The sequence below is a fragment of the Columba livia genome, chromosome 7 (assembly GCF_036013475.1).
Source record: "Columba livia isolate bColLiv1 breed racing homer chromosome 7, bColLiv1.pat.W.v2, whole genome shotgun sequence".
NCBI lineage: Eukaryota > Metazoa > Chordata > Aves > Columbiformes > Columbidae > Columba > Columba livia.
In genome coordinates, this window is record NC_088608.1 from 20,690,604 (window position 1) to 20,710,811 (window position 20,208).

At 40.4% G+C, this 20,208-nt stretch overlaps 1 protein-coding gene across 4 annotated transcripts in view; it reads right to left on the reverse strand.

Annotated features, from left to right (window-relative positions):
• The window catches only part of ABCB11 (ATP binding cassette subfamily B member 11), a 52,216-nt gene that overhangs the window by 3,677 nt on the left and 28,331 nt on the right, over nt 1–20,208 (reverse strand). For 3 of the 4 annotated variants that reach the window (XM_065069726.1, XM_065069725.1, XM_065069728.1), the window contains 15 exons: nt 19,193–19,318; nt 18,004–18,207; nt 16,578–16,748; nt 15,996–16,197; nt 15,204–15,282; nt 14,126–14,261; nt 12,332–12,493; nt 8,481–8,585; nt 8,221–8,382; nt 5,602–5,805; nt 3,700–3,941; nt 3,449–3,605; nt 2,211–2,408; nt 1,217–1,423; nt 196–342 (listed from right to left, as the gene is read on the reverse strand). In XM_065069726.1, the coding sequence (XP_064925798.1) occupies nt 196–342; nt 1,217–1,423; nt 2,211–2,408; nt 3,449–3,605; nt 3,700–3,941; nt 5,602–5,805; nt 8,221–8,382; nt 8,481–8,585; nt 12,332–12,493; nt 14,126–14,261; nt 15,204–15,282; nt 15,996–16,197; nt 16,578–16,748; nt 18,004–18,207; nt 19,193–19,318 (2,502 nt within the window). The remainder of the gene's footprint in view (nt 1–195; nt 343–1,216; nt 1,424–2,210; nt 2,409–3,448; nt 3,606–3,699; nt 3,942–5,601; nt 5,806–8,220; nt 8,383–8,480; nt 8,586–12,331; nt 12,494–14,125; nt 14,262–15,203; nt 15,283–15,995; nt 16,198–16,577; nt 16,749–18,003; nt 18,208–19,192; nt 19,319–20,208) is intronic. The other variant, XM_065069727.1, reaches the window with a different exon arrangement.

Below are 20,208 nucleotides of genomic sequence, written 5' to 3' on the forward strand. Positions count from 1 at the left end.
GCTGTTAAATTTCCACTAGTTCTCTAATCTCTGAGTATAACCAAGCTGCGTAAATTATTGCCCAAGTTCTTAGGCCCTCCCCTGCTGTTGTGGTCATGTAGTGGAATACGTTGGGATGTCTCTGTAGAACAAAGGTGTTGTACATTGTCAGCCATTGTATTAACTTCCCCTTATTGCTTATCACTGCGCATTTACCTTCTCACTTTCTGTGTCTAAGGCAGATGTAGCTTCATCCAGTAGTAAAATCTTAGGATCTCGTATGATGGCCCTTGCTATAGCAATGCGTTGTTTTTGCCCACGAGACAGCTGGGATCCTTGAGCTCCAACATTAGTTTCATATTTCTGAAAAACATGCAAAAGGAAGAAGTTATTTGGGTGTGAGCAAACACAGCAGGTCACAGCCTGAAGGAGGAGCAGGAGAAGAGAGGCAAGAGCACCGACCATGGCTGCCTCCGCCTTAAACAAACCAGCAATGCAGAAATACTGAACGAGTGATACACGTATTTGGGGGATATTTTGGAGACACGTGTTGCCACGCACAGGGTGCAGGCAGTACAGTGACGGGCATGGAAGAAAAATCTGATAGCAAGATATTGGCTGATTTGTCTGACGGAAAAGACAGCCACACACCCCACCCCACCCACAATTTAGGACAAGAGGCTAAAAGTGATTTAAGGCCTTTCTGGACAAATATTTTGTTTGGGTGCCTAAATCCTATTCATACCTTTTATGTTCTGTTTTATATTCGTATTATTTCAGTGCATTTAAATACATTTTAAGTGCACGTAAGCAGCCAGCTGCAAATATTTTTGTGTAAGTATCACACCCCAGTCACAAGGCAAATTTCGTACAGCCGGGAGCAGGATTTATATTTCCTGACTGAGTGTCATGCTTTGACTGCTGAACCGTGCTGCTGCTTTCTTGTCAGTGGCTTTGAAAAATCTGCCCTTTTCTCCTAGTTCAGAGTTGTAACTGCTCATTTCCATTTTGTAAATATTTGCCTACTGTATAAAAATCCAGTAGCAACTCACACCCAAACTCTCGGGAAGATAAGGAATGGTCATGACAGCCTCTGTGCTCCTGCTGCTATAGCTATAAAAGTAAATAAAAGGCACATGTGTGTGGCAACTTTAATTGGGTTTGGAGCAACTCCAGCTGCAATGAACACGGAGCAGCCTATCTGGAGTTCCACAGCCAAGGCCTCACGGGTACTCACATCAGGCAGTGACATGACAAAATCGTGCAGCTGAGCCTTCTGGGCTGCTTGTATGACTTTTTCCATCGTTGCCTCTTTGGTGTTGCTGCCATATTTAATGTTGTCAGCGATGCTGCAGTCAAATAGCACAGGCTCCTGGGAAACTATTCCAATTTTTGATCGAAGAAACTGTACATTTATTTTCTTGGTGTCGTGTCCATCTATTAACTACCAGGAAACAGGAGAAAACTTGAAACATCATTCCAAAACAACAGCCTGCAAAAGCCAAATAGTTCATAGTAAAACGGCTAAATCATTTAGCTCTGCTAAAATGCAAACACAACTGATTTTAAATGATTTGAAGAATCTGCTTATATTTGACTCCTTTGTGTGTGATGTGTATTTTCTGGGTATGTCTGTGATCCAGCCAAACACTAAACCATCTTAAGTCCAAGGGAACGAATTGCTTAACGTTAGGCACATGGTTTGTTGCTTTCCTGGCATAGTGATCACCACATTTTCCAAAGAAAGAGGAATCAACGTAGTTGGTTAAGTATTTACATGAGGAAAAAACACAAAACTATCAGTAATTGAATAACTGGAAGTTAAACCTAGGCAAATTCAATCTGCAAAGATGCTGTGTATTGAAGCTATGTATTTAGGGATGTTCCAGACTTTCTGTTGCTCCATTCAGGCTGGATTTTTGCTTGTGCTCCCACAGTGTACACCCCACATTCTATGTTTCGTACAGGAACTACCAGGGTGAATGCCTAGGGCGTACCTAAGGCATGAGGGTACACCTGAGGCTCGGACTACTGTGCTCCTGCCCGAATACATCCGAGATGATGATATTCAGGAAGTGTTGGAACAGTCCACATTTGTTCGAGCAGGAGCTGAAGGCCCAAACTGCAGGTGTACGTGCCACTGCTGCTGGGCTGCCCAGCGGGACACACGCGAACAGCCCTTGTAGCAGGGCTGAAAACAAGAGCGCACAAACCACGTTTCTGTTGCTTACCACACGGCCTTGGTCAGGGTCGTAGAAACGCTCCAGAAGCTGCACACTGGTGCTCTTACCACAGCCGCTGCTTCCAACAAATGCCAAAGTCTGTCCAGGGTTAACAGCTACAGAGAGGCCTTTCAGGACCTGAATATCAGGCCGAGAAGGGTATGTGAATTTACAGTTAATAAATTCAATGCTTCCCTTGAAATCTTCCTGGTGGGAAAAAAAAAATAAAGGAGAAAGATACTACAGTGAACTTGAGCTCAAAACTGAGTTGTAAAGTACAAAGTAACTCTTCCTCAAATTCTATTCTTGCATCTCTTGTTTAAAATGTGACTTTAGCACTTGTGAAATTAGCCCAGAAAGAGAGATTAATAACCATACTGGAGTAGCTGTCCTAGAGATAAAGCCATTACTCATAAAACTATTGCTCTGCTTATGCTTCCCCATACTGCGCTGGTCAGAGGCATCAATCAGGAAGAGGATTGCCTTGCAAGCGGGTAAGTTTTGTATTTTAATGTGGACACTGTGTAAATGTAAATTTGCTGATAGTCCATACATAAATGTGCAAAAACCTGGATCGGGTAAAAAAAAATAAAGTAAATTGAACTTTGCAGCATTAAAACAATACATGAATTCAGGTCAATTTTCCCAGAACTCTTAAAAAACTCTTTTACAAAACACTGAAGGGAATGAAGAGACTTCATTTTCATGGTCTGAAGCAAAAGACTTAATGTATTTAGTTTGTAACAGTTATTTCAAATTTTTGTTTAATTCTGGAAAAATAAGTTAAATGAAAGATAAACTACTTGAATTTTCTGGGACTGACTTGAGAATTCACCAAAACTTGAGCTTTTTTATTTTGTGTGACTCATAGATGATTCATCTCCTTATGAACACCCCCAACATTTTGATGTGAACGGAAAAAAGCCTCCATTATAAGCCAGCGATAGGCAGGTTTGTGTGCGAACTGCAGAGCGGAAAGAACAAACATTCTCCTCTGCGTCAGCCAGACTGGCCCTGCTCCTGTTCACAGTTTTACCCTGACACGTTCCTGATAGCCACGCTTATGTTACTCTTGCCGTCTAGTACCAGGCTCACTGCTCCCGAAAGAGCAAAGGCAAGTAACAGTTATACAACCAGCACAACCTTCCTGTAACACAGTGATCCTCATCAACTTGTAAACTGCTAGTGCAACTTCAATGCTTATATGGAGCTGGATAACGTCACCAATTTCTCATCTCCACTCTTACCCATTTATCTCCTTTTTCACTGTAAACACTGATTTTCGGAAGACGGTCGACCAGTTGAAAAAAGCGTGCAGCAGATGTTTTGGCTTTGGCATAGTTTGGGGTATAGGAAGAAGCTCTTCCCAAAGCAGTTCCACTGGTCACAATAGCAGAGATGACCCTGCGGGAAGGGGGACGTGGTCATTCTTGGGAAGCCACGGGGAACCTGCACACTGCACCGAGACCAGGCTGGTCCTGGCACAGGTCAGACTCACCTGAACACGAAGCTGTAATGGAGGCCTTCAGCGCTAACCAGAAAACCGCCGTATCTGTACGAGACAGCGTTGGCGATGAAGACGATGCTCTGGGCAAAGCCAAAGCAGAGTCCGTAAATGTGTGCTTTTTTTATTGCGGCTTTATAGGGCATAACCAGGTTCTTCTCAAAATTGCTGATGAACATTTTCTCTTTCCCTATCCCAGCTACAGTCCTGATATTAGAGAGGGCTTCACTGGAGATCTGGAGGAGAAACAAAACAAAACAAAAAAGGAAGAAAGCAAGAAAGAAAGGGTAAAAGTTCGTAATTTTTCCTTGGAAAAGAGGAGTGTGCTCTTTCACAAATGCATGATTCTTCCATGAACACAGGGTACTAACATCATATATAAATTAAATCAGATATGATACAGACTGACTCAAACTTCAGCCAACCTAAAGAGAAACTTTCTACAAGCAATTGTCCACTAACATCCTCCATAGCAATGCTCTGTCTGCTCCCCTACAGCCAACATACTGTAAGGACACTTTGGAAATCGGGCACATGCTCTCACTTGTGACTCCTTTCACATAATGTGAATAAGTGGGATGTTCACAAAAGCCAAAATGGCTTTAGGAACACTGTTATTATATTTCCTTGATTGAATGCATTTAATAATTAAAAATGTTTATTTAAATTATTTGTTTTACTGAATACCAATAGTCAGGAAAAGAGAAAGGATGCTATCCCCAACTTGTGCTTCATAAGTTAAAAGCACTTGAATTTACTACGTTTCCTCATGCTCCCTCTTTCTCTTGTTTATGTTCAAAAAAAAGCCTGATGAGATGGCACATATAAATGGAGGGTGACACCTTGATTCCTCTAACATCAGTGACACAATTGCCAGGATTTTTACCTTATACAGAGACAAAGAATAAAGAAATGCTTGCCTTTGTAAATAGAAAAATGCAACACAGGAAAGTATGAGTTAATCCTTGTGATCTTTCTCTGAGTTGGAAACCTCTCTGGAGCCTTAATTAATGGTTGGCTCTGCACTGTGTTTTGTTGCCAGTCAGAGTTCAAGTTTCTGTCCCAAAAAATTGTATTAGAGTTTCATCTATAGAAGCAAATTGACTGACTGATCCTAATTTCACCATACTTATCTCAAGTAATTTTATTAAGAAATTGGTTTTAAATGCCTGGACTTTGACAGTAGCTTCACAGTGTGACATTTTTCTTTGGGAAGCAATACTCATGTGGCTTATGAATGTTCTCAGCATGGAGGAAAAGATCTGAATATAAATTTTTTCAAATATTCCTTCCAATGTCAGGGTTTTTTTCCTGGCCAAAATTAAGGGTCAAATCTCTTGCATTGTCATATGCAAAGGAGCAGATAAGTAGATGCTGTGAATGGGATTGTTTGGACTGTTCTTTTCCATGTTTAGCGTGGCTGATGAGCAATCCCTCTGGAAGAACACGGAGTGTTTAGCATTTGGATGCAGTGCTGGTAAATAGATTAGAAAATAACACCAGACATAATCAGTCATCCCCAAAACTGCTGAAGCATTGAGTGCCCTTTTCATCCCAGCCTCTGGGGCATTCTGTTGAATAAAAGCTGATGCCTTGAGTAATTAGTGAAGTTTTTCTACTTGTCAGTTCCAGACAGTATTTTGATTTATCACTTTTTGTAAATAGTTAAACTATTCTGAATGTGGGCAATTGGTCAGGTCCTAATTCTTCCTTGTGTTCTGGAACTGAAGATTGTTCCTAACAGCACTCGATAGTGGCCCATAAATGTATGAAATATTCCAACTTATTTACAAAACATTGCCAGTTTCATTACATTTGAATTACAGATGGTCCCAAATGCCCGATTTTTCAGCTACCCATGACTGCAAATATAAACTAGTTTTTAAATAACATTACCCGTCCGGTAGTTTCCAGTGCTTTCTTGTCTTGAGAGGCGAATCCTGTCAGCATTTTAGCCTGCACAGCTCCAGATAAGGCCAAAAATGGCAAGAAACACAGTATAACTAAAGTGAGTTTCCAGCTGAAGTAGAAAGCAATGATCATGGCCACTCCAATGTTGGTCAAGGAATTGACAATCATTCCTATCTGTGATCCAGTTGCCTTCAAAGAAAAGAAACAGAGATGATTGACTTGTACTCCAATAGTAACTTCAATAATCTTTAATACAATTTAGAGTTTTCTAAAGTTTTATAGGAAAATTTAATTAAAATATCATAAGGCACCAGGGGCTGCTGACTGCACTAGAATTTAGCCAGTTTGGATATACTATTTCCAACACTTGTATCAACAGGCCTGCAAATGTCCAATATTCCTTTTATCAACCCAACTTTCCATTGTGAACTCAGAAAATCGTGTCTAACAATTGTGAGAAGGGTAATCTAACTGTTGACATTAGTTCCCGTGGTTCCCTGGGGAATCACTCATCTGGATACTCAGTTTAGCCCCTACATTTATCCACCTAGATTCAAATAATAAACAGAACCCTTTTGCAACTTAACAACAAAGTCTCAGCTGTGCCACAATCAGTAAGAAACATCACTGAGGAAGGACAAATTAAAGTTGCATTTTTGCCTGTCTCTTTATTATGAGGAGCGGTTGAGGGAGCTGGGGCTGTTTCGCCTGGAGAAAAGGAGGCTGAGGGGAGACCTTATTGCTGTCTACAACTGCCTGAAAGGAGATTGTAGCATGGAGGGAGTTGGTCTCTTCTCCCAAGTAGCAAGTGATAGGACAAGGGGAAATGGCCTCAAGTTGTGCTGAGAGAGATTTAGATTGGAAATTAGGAAAAACTTCTTCACAGAAAGGGTTGTCAGGGACTGGAACAGGCTGCCCAGGGAAGTGCTGGAGTCACCATCCCTGGAGGTGTTTAAAAGGCATTTAGATGAGGTTCTTAGGGACATGGTTTAGTGCTAGAGTTAGGTTATGGTTGGACTTGGTGATCCTGACGGTCTCTTCCAACTGAAATGATTCTATGATTAAGGAAGGATTTTAAATATGCCTTTGACATCTCCTTTATTGAATGCATTCATCTTCTCATATGTACTTCAAGAACACTATTCTTTGTTATAAACTTGATTTATTTACTCAAAGGTTATTTCCTTTCATGGCAGTAAACAGCAGCCCCGGATAGGAACTAGGTTGCTATGCATTAGGAAAAAAAAATACATTTGCTATCCTTGACCATTTTCAGTCAAATTCATTCACAGGATGTGACCTTGCAGCACAGAATGCTCATCATCTGCTCCTGCTCTGACCAGCAGTGACAGTGTGAAGTGCTCGGGGGTGGCCAGGGTAGAAGATGCACCTCCCAGATCTGCAACCCAATGGAACAGCCGTGGGGCTGCTCTTAACGGGATCCTGCAGCTCTAACACCCCACACACACTCCAAGATTCCACTTCTTACTCCTGTGCAGACGCAGACATTTTCAGAGCCCAGACACTCGCCTGCATCTTCTCACCTCAGCTGGCTCTGCAGCAGCAGCAGCTGGCTGCACTCTGTGTCGGGCAGTGAAGGGTGGAGGACACTGCTCCTCAGGTAGCTCTGGTGTTTCCCCACAGCTGTGGGTGGAATGGCTGCGCCCCGCTGCTCTACACATGCTTAGAACAAAGATGTCCCTTGGGAGGCTATTAAATGGTTCAGTCAGTGGCTTACAAGTTTGTTTATTTCAGTTACAATATACCCTGTAAGTGCCTGAAAGGGCTGAAGAGGTTTGCAGCTGGTTTCTCTGATTTTGTAGAAATTGCTGCTGATACGGGTTTGGGGAGCCTCTTCTCTCATTTGTCTTTTAAATTCTTAAAACTTCAATTAATACTTTTTAAAAACTAACCCACCATCTTCAGTCAAGTTGAAACAGGACAATTTTTGTAACAAAGAAATCTGTATGTTTCCTTCTTTGTTTCTAGAAAATTGCTTGCATTAGAGCCAAGTAAAATGGCATCTGACTCACTCCTACCAAAGCATCAATTCAGATAGGTAGGTACCTTTTATAGCTCAGCATAATTTAACTCTCATCCACTAAGGAACACAACACATGGAGTTAGTGGTTCACTTTCCCAAAAAGTAAGTCACACTAAAACTGGCTGCATAATTCCCTGACCAGAGCCCCAGCCAGTACTGTAAACTCGTGTTTCAAGTAGACTGTCAGTCTAAATGAAAACTGTCACAACAAGTAAAATACCATGCTGAAAACTTGAAAACAGGATTAGTGACGAATGTTGCTAAAATAGCAGTCTGATGTTTTTGAACTAAACAGTTAAGCATTGTGACAAAAAGCTAAATAATATCCAGAAAAAAAGAAATTTAAACTTTTGCACTGGATGCTCCCTCAGGTTCCACTAATGGTTCATATTTTATTGATTTTTGTGTTCTTTTTCTGGTAATACAGGCAGGAATGATGGGCAGTAAATGGTGACCTTATTTGTGCTGGTTGCATGCTAGCTAATTTCTGTGACAATGTGCCAAAATAGGACTTCAATCAGTGCTTATAGTAAAAGAATTCTTAAGCTACCAAGTCTTACCCCCTGGACCTGAGAGGCATCTGTTGCAAGTCTTGTAGTCAAAGCACCGGGGCTGTTCTTCCGGTCATCGAACCACCCAACGTCTTGCCCCAGCATAGCCTGGAAACCAATTTTCCGTAGCCGTCTTGTAAGCAGCTCACCAGACTTGGCAAATGTGTATCCCTGGGGTGCATAAAAATACAAACAGATAATGCACAGAAAGAGATATGCACAGAGCAAGGGATCAGGAAGAAAATGTACCCATATTGGACTGCTGTTACCTGTAGAAACTGTGTGAAAAACGAAATAATTCCAATAAAGACAAAGAGCAGGCAGACACCATTGATCTGGATTCTTTGTTCTTCTTCATCAAGAATGGAGAAGGTCTTTAAAAAAAAATGGGTGGCATCATGTTAGAAGTGTCAGTTTTGCTGCGTGTGAAGTTTATTCATGACTCCCTGTTGCCAAGTGCAGAAGCCCACCCTAGAGCCAAAGCCCGGACACAGAGCTCTCCCTCAGCCCTTGCCAAGACCTGGTTCCTTGTTTTTCCTAAGGTGAGCCTGGGTACAACATAATGCTTTTTACTCCTGTTAAACAACAAGTTTATTACACTTGGTGTCTCCACATACTGCTACTACGTGTTGCCCATCCCTGTTTATAATACAGTTAACCAATCATCCCCTGCTCTAAACAAGATCCAGTGTGATAATCAGTGAAGAGCAATGAAAAAACAGCCTAGCAGCAAAGCAACAGTGCAGCAGCTCCCTCACTTCCTCTCTAATCTATGACAATTGCAACTTTATTGGGCCATAAAAAGTGGAGTCTGTGTAAACAATGATACCCTAGCATGACTCTCCTTGCACAACACTAACAGATTATCATCTTTATGAGTAGGATTCAGGAGAAACCTATGGTCTTTTGCTGAAGGAATGTGAATACAAGCTATTCGCTTACTGAGAAAAAGCATTAATGCCTCAAGTAGAGTCCTTCCCATCCTGTCTCCATGGTATTTCCTTTTATCGCTTGGTCTTAATATCTGCTCATTTTCAACACCTGCCAGCATTACTTGCTGCTGCTGAAGTAGAGGTCCACATCTAAGTAGCCGTCCCTTAGCAATTCCTTTGAGTCAGAGCAGTTCATCTGTAGGTCAGTTAACCTACCTGAAGCTGTTAAACTACTTCTGCTGCTTTCAGGTATAAGCCACAGCTCATGTTTGTATTTCTCCACTAACCTCAAATTAATTCTGATTGGATTTCACAAGTAAAAATTACTATAAATTGACTAATCTCTCAACCTGTTGTCTGTAAGGCATTATTAAGAACAACTTGTGCATTTGATTAATATCAAAATCACCTTGAATTCTTCTAGGTAAGTATTTAACAGTAAATAGAGAAGAAGGAATTTTAATTACAGCTGCAAAATATAAAAAATCCACAAAAATAAGCTTAAGTACTAGTCTTACAAGCTCAACTCAAGCTATTTGTGTTTTGAAGTGAGCTATGTGTCAAAGTAACAGGGAAGAATTAGAGCATGAATCTGAGAAAAAGAAATTGCTGTTCTCTAGTGGGAATTCCACTTCAAGTATTTTAACTTTGTACATCCGTACCTTGGCAACAAAACAAATCCTACTAAATCCAAAATGATAGTATCAAAACGGCACTTAGCATTTCAAGCTAAGAGCTGTTCCAATGCCATGCTGTCTTATCAGTACCAAAGCGTATTACTTCCTCGGGTTAATCTTTTCTACCAAAAAAAAATCACTAGGTGTGTTTCAATAAAAAGAAGAGATCTCTGTGTTGCAAACAAAGGGGTTTTTTCCCCTTGCAAGTCTGTCCTGTAAAACTGAACTATCCCATTCTGCAGCTATCCTAACATGCTCAGCTGTGTATTTCACCTATGTTGTTGATTTAAAAAAATAACATGAACTACAGTAACATGTGGCATGGACAATAGCATGAGGTCTATAAAAGGAAAGAGTTGTTGCTGAGGTGTCCATGTTCAGACTATACAAGTTTCAACAGGTTTAGCATGGACTCTCTTTCATCTGCAGCCATGGGCTCCATGCCCAATAGCAGTGGGAGCACATCTTCCAGTTAAGTTTCACTGGAAAGGATCCATTTCCCATACTCTGAGACAGTTCCACACTGGGAACCAAAGCACAGTAAGAAGAAACTACTGAGAAACTTGTTCCAAAGGTACACTTCTGATCTGAACTGATCAGAAGACATATGCAGTATTATCCAGTTCTTCATTCACTTTTTAGGATTAATTTCTGAGAACCTTCAAGGCAGCCTTTGCTAAATTTATCCTTTCATTTCATAGCTGTGGGGATTTTTTCCCTCACTTCCCCAGCATATTGGTCTCAAAGTACAAGCCCACATGTCTGTCACAACATCATCGCAGATATTCAGACAGCTTGGAAAGCAGATGCATATTCCATCTGCCTGACTGCCTTGGCACCAGGCAGAAATGTTTTAAATTTATTAATAATGAAACACAGATGTTGGACTTTGCTCATGTTCTTTATGGCTTGTTTTCTTCTTGCAACCTCTCTCCTTTGATGAACGGAAACCTTCAGAGAAGGAATTAATCCTTGGCAATGAAGGCATTTAGCATCTTGCAGGATGACATCTCCTGGTGTCTAGAAAACCTCTCTCAAAAGGAATCAAAGGTTAGATTCCAATCCCTAACATTCTGTGATTCTGTGTCATTCACTGCAGAATGCATGTAGCAGTGTCTCACCTGTTGTCTAGTGAAAGCCACAGTCCTTGGCATGAGGTTTAAACATGCAAAAGGTGTTTGGAGGTAGCACACCTATGGCTAGAAGGCCGAGCACATTGGCCAGGAGTTACTAAGCGAATCAACAGGGACAGGGACATCTTTTGCTCTGCCCCTCCCTGGATCTTGGCTAGCAAACATCAAGCTGCAAGAAAATGTGATTCAAAGTCTTGAGTAACTTCCCAGACAGAAATGTCTAAGGCAAAACACCCTCCTCCTCAAAAAAAGTAAACACCAAAAAGTTAAGTTTTCCTTTGACAGGTTGCTGGCACTGCTATTAGGAGCATTTTCTCAGTTCTTTTCTAATCAGTAGCTCAGATGCTGGGGCATTCAGTCAGTCAGTCAGACTTTCGTGCCTGAAAGGTTTTGGACCTCCAGTACCTGGCAGAGTGTCTGCCCTTTAGGTCATATATTCTTTTTTACACATATATGTACCTACAATGACCTAAACAAATAAGTGGGAATCACAAAACAAGTTTTATCCTATCTCAGATGGGTACCCAAACCACAAAGCAATAGTGGCATTCCTGTTTTCCTCCCAGTAAAAGCGTCATTGCTTTACCCAATAAGAACAGAATCAATAGAGAGGTTTTTCTCTAGCCTCCTAACTCCGAAAATTTAGGACACTTTCTTAGGCATTAGAGCCGTGCTGAATTTCTTCAGGCAGCCCACTCGTTTCCCACTAACTTGGCAGATGTTTCCTCAAAAAGCTGTTTTACAAAATGAGAAGAATCCTCTCTTTATTATGGGAAGTTTTCAAATGAAAAAACAATCATGGCTGAACTCTTGAAAAGTTTCAAGTGAGGCCGTGGATTTTGATGGTAATGCATACTTTAGTAAATGATATACAATTATCTACCTCTCTCAGGGCATTCTGCAGGGACCAGGCAGCAAAGAGCTCCCTGAAATTTATGAACACAAAAGTGAAGTATTTTTTGCCTCCAATCCGAAGCTTTCTCCAAAGCTTGGCCAAGTCTGTGGAAGAAAATTCTGCAGGGAAAGACCTCTGCGTGTCTCTCTCCACTGTACCTGCACAAGGTACATCTTGACTCATCTAAGATAAACTGTATGCATCTATAGAAACCCACTGCCAGCAGTTCCTGGAAAGTGACAAGAGAGATAATGAAGAAGAAATGATAATGCTAACAAACCTACTCCTTCAAGAGCGCAAATGATAGTGTGATGACAGTGATATAAATATGTCTACTGAATAATTTTTTATAGGCAAGAAGGCTAATCCCATTTACTTGATGAGATCTGAAGATTTCCTCAAAACATGTCAAGCTTTGCATCATACATTCACTCCCCTCTGCTTCAGAGCTAAAATAGACTTGAAAATGTTAGCGTAACATACCCCAAGTATCTGACTGAATAACAAAGCATAGAGTGGACTGACTGCTCCGTTCACAGCTGCTGCCAGAGATCCAAGCACCATGTATGGCCATTCGGAGGCATTGTACTTCAAAATTCTGGTAAATGGTACAGGCTTGACATCTTCCTCCACAACAGCGGATTCCTAAAAAAAAAAAAAAGGGTTGGATTTATGAAACAAATGCAGTCTCCCAGTGATGTTCTCCCTTAGACAGTGAGTTAAATTGCATAATCTGTTAAATGGCCATCTAGGGCCCAAACAGCTGCTCTAGTTTTGCACAGGAAAGGGCAGTGATGGGTCTTGGCTGCTGTCTGGAGCTCTTGTGGGCACAGGGAGTCACAAGAGGGTTACATAACCGATTACCTTTACTGTCCGTGGAGAAAAAGAGAAATATTCATGCCTTGTGCAGCTCTACTTATTCTAACTTAAGAGGTTAATTATGACCCATTTCAGATTTTCTGCTGCTGAAACTTAAGCTGTTCTCTTTTTGCTGCCTCCAGATGAGGTGTGATGCAACATCTTCCTCACAAGCATCTTTTTGTGTCACTCATGGAATCTTCTTAAATATTATTTTTAAAAGTATTGTGGGTGAACACAGTGATCAGACTCTGCATCAAATTAGCAGGTATGCTATGTAATTAAAACTAGGGAGGTCTCGGTGGTAGCTGGAGTCAGGCTTTATACATGCTAATTATGCCTCCCTTCTGTGAAACATCCTCAGACTATATACTGAGTTCCCATAATTATTCCCAGGAAGAGCAGAATATTCATCATCAAATTACAACTTGCCCTGCAGTTTAATTTGTACAGAGTTTTTGTAATACACAATATGCTGAGCCCTGCTCATCTCCCTCAGTTCATATGGCTAGAAATGCCCAAAATGAAGATTTGTCACAGACTGAAAAGTAGAATGGCTCAAACATTGTGGCAAAAACAGTTCATCCAGCGACCGGAGATGGGACATCTCTAGTAGCAGGAGATGGCACATTTGTGAGAAGGTGGATTGCGATTTACATATCAACGGCAAGCTAACAAGCCACAGACCAAGGCCACCTGGCTGATACAGGAGGTGGGAGATGTGTTGGAGAGCATGTAGGCCCAGTATGACACAAAGGGAAAAGCTAAGACCCTTCAAGATGGCCTGAGACCTTTCAGGTCTTTTGCAAGCGCCCCCTCAGTAACACCTGCACAAAAGACCAAAGATTACGCAAGCAGACAACCCAGAGGACTATAAAGGCCCACCTTGTACAAGCACTGGTGGTGCACACCCACCATCCCAAGGACCACTCTGCCCACCAGTCTTGCCACATGAACTGAACAAGACACCAGAGGATGTCGCACATCACTGGATTGGAGACTATGAACGCCATCATACATAAAGTGGAGCCATAAGGATTGTGAAATCTTTCTCACTTTTCTTTTTTTCCTATACTTCTTTTGCTTTCTTTTTTATAAGTAATATAGCAACATAAGATTTACAGCTCCACGTGTACCACAAACCTTTTACGTTTACCACTTGAACCTACAATAATATAAATCCTTCTGCCACCAAATCATTTGCCAGTCGGGCCAAGCTGCAAAATAAAAGCCTTTTGTTTACGGACCTTAAGTATTGTGTATACTGTTTCCCAACAGTATAAGTTTAAGTAAAGGATCGATCCAAGAATATGTATCTGCCCACAACAACTGTAACAGAGGCACATATCTACAGGTTATCATTACCAAGTAATATAACCTGTTTGGCCAAAAACTGAATAACAAACTATTGGACCTGACCTCTTTTGCCTGTCCATCATCTTCTTCATAAGAAGCCATCAGATACATAGACTCTGCATGATCTCCTGCAACGGATAATGGAGGGTCAGGGACCACATTAGAGAGCTGAGATCTGGAGCGCTGCCGAAGTGAAGCTCTGTAAAGAGGACAGAAATGGTCTGTTCTTCACAGCTCAATAACACAATATTTGCTTGCAAAGCAGGTGCAGTTCTCATATGAACTAAATCAGGATTCACTGAAGCAAATCACAGGAATCTCAGAGAGCTTTTCGTTCTTTTTCTGTGTTCTCTCAGCTTCTCAAGAGGTTAATATCCCACAAGGACAAATACTTTTCAAAATCATATTGCACCCCCACCACTCAGATGTTGTCTTATATGTACTCTGCACTGTGTATTTGTTAAGCAAAATTCTGGTGTGTCCTACTATATTTGCACAAGCTGTTAAGACAGCAGGTTAATACACCATTATGACTATCAAGTAATTCAGTCCAGCAAAACAGGATACTGAAACAATCCACCACTATCCCCGACAAAACCTAACCCTGTAATGTAGGAGACATATTCACTTGCATCTCTGACATGAGCTTGCCTGAAAGAAATAAGTGTCTAGCTACAAGACAGTCTGGCTCGTAAAACTCTAACTTTCATCAAGTAGAATCCATAATGAAATGTCCTTGTACATTGCATTGATTTCTCCAGCAATTGCACAGCGAGTCATTCTTCAAGTGACAAGACTGAAAGTGCATTAGGTAATACAAATATATGGCTGTATGCCAGTAATATTAAGAAAGGAACATTAACACAGTAGAACCAGAACTAGAGAGAAGATACTATGGATAGAAAGGGGAGTAAAGTAAGAGTCTTGCTATTTATCCATGAGCCTTCAATCAGTAATGTATTACCCGCGCTATTTCTTTCCAAGTGAGCTCTGTCTTCGTAAAATGCTTGGAGCCCTTCCACTCTCTTTCATGCAACATACGGAGAAGCAATTCATTAGCACTATTGGGATTTTGGAATAGTGGGATGAAGTATAGAGATCTGGAAACATATTGAGATTCACAATCATTTTTAAGACTCACCGCAAACTGGCCCGATAGCTTCCTCTGCTGAATGACTGGACTTTCTCAAGATTTGGCTCAATCACGTTATTTTCTGCTGCTGTAAAATATAGTTTATAGAGCTCTTCAGTTTGTGCTAAAACTGCATACAATCTAAGTCCACTGTCCCTCTGCAAAGAAGTGCAGTGTCTCCAAGTCATAACTGGAATTCTTTGTAGAATGTAAGAAATGTGATACAACCTTTCTACTCAGCCTACACATACCATAAATTTTATATTTGTATTTGAAATGGTGAAGTTAACTGAGTATTAATCCAAGGACCATCTCACTTGGGATGTGACTGCTAAAGGCTGTTTCCCTGTTTTAGCGCTGTAATTGCTCTCTTAAGATAATCGTATCTAAGATATCCACAAAAATACAACAGCTCATTCTATTACACCTCTATTTCCAGAAGCTTTTATTCAAATCTGCCTCCAGTAAAACAAATAGGGTGGTTTCAGCATACTCTGTAATTTGCTTGCATTTCAAATGCAGCAGGACCAGACTGTCAGCACTAAATGGAGCTATAAAGTGACAGGTATTGCAGGTCAGGATTAATGTTTCAGGGCAGATCTATATTAGGAAGGTCATTAAGTGCATATGCAGAAAAACACTTTGGCCAGGGCTATCGGGGTGTTACTTCTATGAATGTTAAAATTCAGTCATAAAGGTGGAAGAAGAAAAGATGCAGCAACTAGCTCTCATTAAAAAAAAAAAAAAATCTGCATTCTGTGGAATTTCATGTCATTTTACAAAAGAAAACAAAATGCTTACTTTCCTTTGCTTCTCTGCTAAGTGTTGTGTCTCCTTTGCTTTGCAAGGTCACCAACATGAAATAAACCCCTTTCCTCTTCAAGAGTTCCTCATGAGTTCCTCTCTCCACAGCCCTTCCATGCTCAAACCCAACGATGACATCGGCAGCTTTGATGGCTGACAGGCGGTGAGCTATCGAGATTGCTGTGCGACCAAGGCGAGCCTGCCAGGGAACAACAACAGCCCCATTCCCAGCAAACAGAAATGCTTGGAACCAGCACTATGTAATCTAAAGATTGGTTAAATCAACAGGAGTCATCCTAGTTGTTTCAGCTGACTCTGACTTGAACTCCATCCATAGCCCATAGATGAGCTTCTTTTTTGAGCAACGGGAACAATGGGAGCTATGGATTTCTGTTAATGTCCCAGCATAAGAAAAAATCTATTCACTGTCAATAATACTAAGGTTCGACTTGCGCATATGAAACAGCTATTAAAAAAAGCTTCTCACTGCTTTGTGGCAATTCTGCAGGACCCTCCACAGAATGCATTAAAAATAATTTCTGCCCTTTTAAGTCTTATTTATGCTATGCTATAGCAAACCTTATGAAGCGCTTCTTGGACTGTTGCTTCACTTTCATTATCAAGTGCTGACGTAGCCATATCCAGTAGCAGGATTTTCGGGTTTCGCACAAGAGCTCGAGCGATAGCTATCCTCTGTTTTTGACCTCCACTCATCTGGCTTCCACCCTCTCCAACGTGAGTGTCAAATTGCTGTGTGAAGGAAAAAAATGAAAATTAAACAAATAACAAAAGGGTCTGTTATGCTTCTGGTGAAGACATTGGTAAAAATGTCTCTCAGATTTGTCCTGGGAGTAGACTTTAAAAATATATCATCTTTGAAAGACAAAAAATTGTTAGTGTAACAGATTCAAAGGAGAGCTGATGAAATAACTTCATAATGAACAACATCATTTTGCCTAAACTGGGGTTCCAACCCCAAGCCAAAAGCATGTACTGATGAAAAAGTGAAATGTTCTGATTTGGCTCAAAATGACTGTATCAGAAAAAGCTGGAATGGAGAGGAAACACCTGCCCATTCTCCATCAGATGATTCGCCAGAAAACTTTTCACAGAGCTGGACTTGTCTGCTGATGGCCTGTGACTCATGAACACTGTCTGTGACTCAGGGACATCATACTCTGGTGGCATTGGGTTCAGGTAGACCACACATACAGCCTATCATCTTGAGAGCCAGGATAATTATATTCACCTAAAGCCAAATCTTGTTTAGTCCTTCATTTCCAGGAAATAAAGGGGCATTTACAGAGTCTTTCTATGAATAGTTTCCTGGAAGCCTGGAAGTGCACAGATGGAGGATAAAAAGTACGTACTGACATTAGTTAATGGTACTTGAAACCTGTCAATCAGATTCACTGCTGTAATTTATGCCTTTGAGAAGCTATTTGGCAAAATAACATTCTAGAGAAGTAAACAGCCCAGTAGTATGAAATGTGGGCTTTGTAAGGAGGATAACATAGGACTGATCAAAGCCCTGTCATCCTGAGGGAAGGAACCAGGGAAGAGGGAACCTCTAAGTAACTTATAGAGCTCATAGAAGGAAAGGAGGTTATGAGGATCAGTACAGACTGCTCAAAAACATATGCTGGCTAGTGAGAGTCTGGGCTCTGAATTGCTTTTGGTCTGAGCAGAAACACATCTCCATAGCATGAAAAATCCATATTTAAAAATCATGTTATGATTATTACCATGATATTGTATGTTGTGCATATGATTCCTGAGGAACTAATTCTTCTTGGTTTGTGGGGGTTTGGTTTGTTTTTTAACTTGGTGACATATATGTAGTAAGACCTAATTAACTTTAGTCAAAGGAAAGGTTGCTGCCTACTATCTGTATCAATCTTCTCCCCTTCCACCTGAGCACAAATGGCTGTACGGAAGAAGGGACGAAAGGATTCTCTATTTTTTTTATCAAATTCTGCCAAACATTTTACAAGGTTCAGCGTACCTGCGGCAATTCCATGATGAAATTGTAAGCATTGGCCTGTTTGGCTGCTTTGATTATGTCTTCCATGGTGGCCTCATCCCGACCATAGCGAATGTTCTCCGCAATCGTGGTGGCAAACAGCACTGGCTCTTGCTCAACAATACCAATCTGTGAGCGTAGCCACTGGATATTGAGGGAACGAATGTCATGGCCATCCAGGGTAATCTACAGAAGCAAATTAAAACACGGACAAAAATAAAGTCAGGGACATTATCACTTACAGTTCAGACACAAAGAAAGACACAATGGAAATGAAAGGCCTGTGACACTGCGTTTGCATGATCAGTGTAAAAAACAGCTTTCAGACATAAAAGAATACAATGCAGTGGCAGTAGTATATACTCGTTCTTGGGCCTAGGTGCTGTGCCCTTTGATTTAATTTCCCAATACCTCTTTTTGCTTGGCCTCAGAAGTAAAACCAGGTGGAAAGTAACCATCAAAATTATGATTATATGTTTACAATGGATTGGTTCTTTGTCTTTTATACATTCAAATACAAGTCACCATGTATGTGCTTTGTGCCAACTAGGATCACGCAAATGGAATGAGGCTGTTAATAGATGTAATTTATATTCTTAGCCAATTCATTATTAAATGATAATTACATATACCAGGGCAATATTATAGGATAATCACATAATCACAGAATGGTTGGTGTTGGTAGGGACCTCTGGAGATCACCTAGTCCAACCCACCTGCTAAAGCAGGGTCACACAGAGTAGATTGCACAGGAATGTGTCCAGGAGGGTTTAATGTTCAATACTGTGTTTTCCAGAATGGAAAATGATTTGTCACCCCTGAATTATTGTATCTATAGGTAAAGTTTTTACTCAAAGTAGCACTGAGATTTTATTTTCTCCTAACAGTTTTTCTCTTTCACATAATTATTTTTTATAAGACTGTTCAGGATTCCCCTGAAATGTACAAGAGGGTATTTCAGAAATATAAAATAAAATAAAATAAAATAAAATAAAATAAAATAAAATAAAATAAAATAAAATAAAATAAAATAAAATAAAATAAAATAAAATAAAATAAAATAAAATAAAATAAAAAGTTAGCTGTCTTCCTTCCCACCTTGGAGAAGAAACCATGACATTCTGTCATGTCCCTAAGGCTAGAGAAACACATTCTAGGCTGGTACACTCACCATGCCATCAGTGGGGTCATAGAAACGCTGAATGAGCTGTATTGTTGTACTTTTTCCAGCTCCACTAGCTCCAACAAAAGCTGTTGTCTCCCCTGCTTTAAGAACCATATTAAGGTTCTCCAAAATCTAGAGAAGGGGAAAAAAAAAAAACCAAAACAGCATCTACCCATTAAAATTCTCTCATAGTCACACAACCTAACAGGTATATTCTGTATCTTAAAAGGAAGATTCAAAGTAATTTCATGAAATTCAGCAAAATATTAGGAAAAGGAAAAAGAAACCCAAATATTTTACATTGTTTGAACAGCTTATAAACACAGAGCACTGTTTTCCATGATGGACACAGATTTTGATCTTTGTTTCTTCCTGTTCATCATCAAGAATTAGTCAAGTTAACACCACTGGAGAACTTGGCAACAAATCCTCTTTAAAGAACACTGTACAGGTATTATAAATGCCTGTTAAAGCATAAACATTAAGTAAGCAACAGTGAAATTATGTAGAAAAATCTGATGCTTCATATTCCTCTGTCTTTAGAAGAAGTAGCACTAGTTTGTTTGTCCAACAATATGCTTTTCCAAGGAAAATTTGTTAATTCAAACACAGTAGTAGTGAAATAATGGGGTATACAGTCAGTGCTCCTGTACCTTTTCCTAGCATTTTAGTGGGTCACGTGACACACCCCCAGGGTAATGGAAGAGTTTTATTAAATCTCCCGCACCATTCAGCTCATTACTTTGTGTCCTATTCTAGCACATGTTGATACAAGTGCATAACTGACTGTGAGAAAAGCTGCATGCAGATCATTTTGTCTGAAATTACTACGAGTTTAAGTTCAGCAGCAAGGAATATGTATGGCAAAGGATATGTCAGAATGGTAAAATAAGCAGAATGGCAAGTAGAAGAACCCTTTAACAGAATTATTTTGTCTACTTTTAAACAGAGCATCTGGGATTCTGGAAAACAAACTCTACTGAAAATCTAGAAATTGCTGGCAGAACCAGGGTATTTTGATT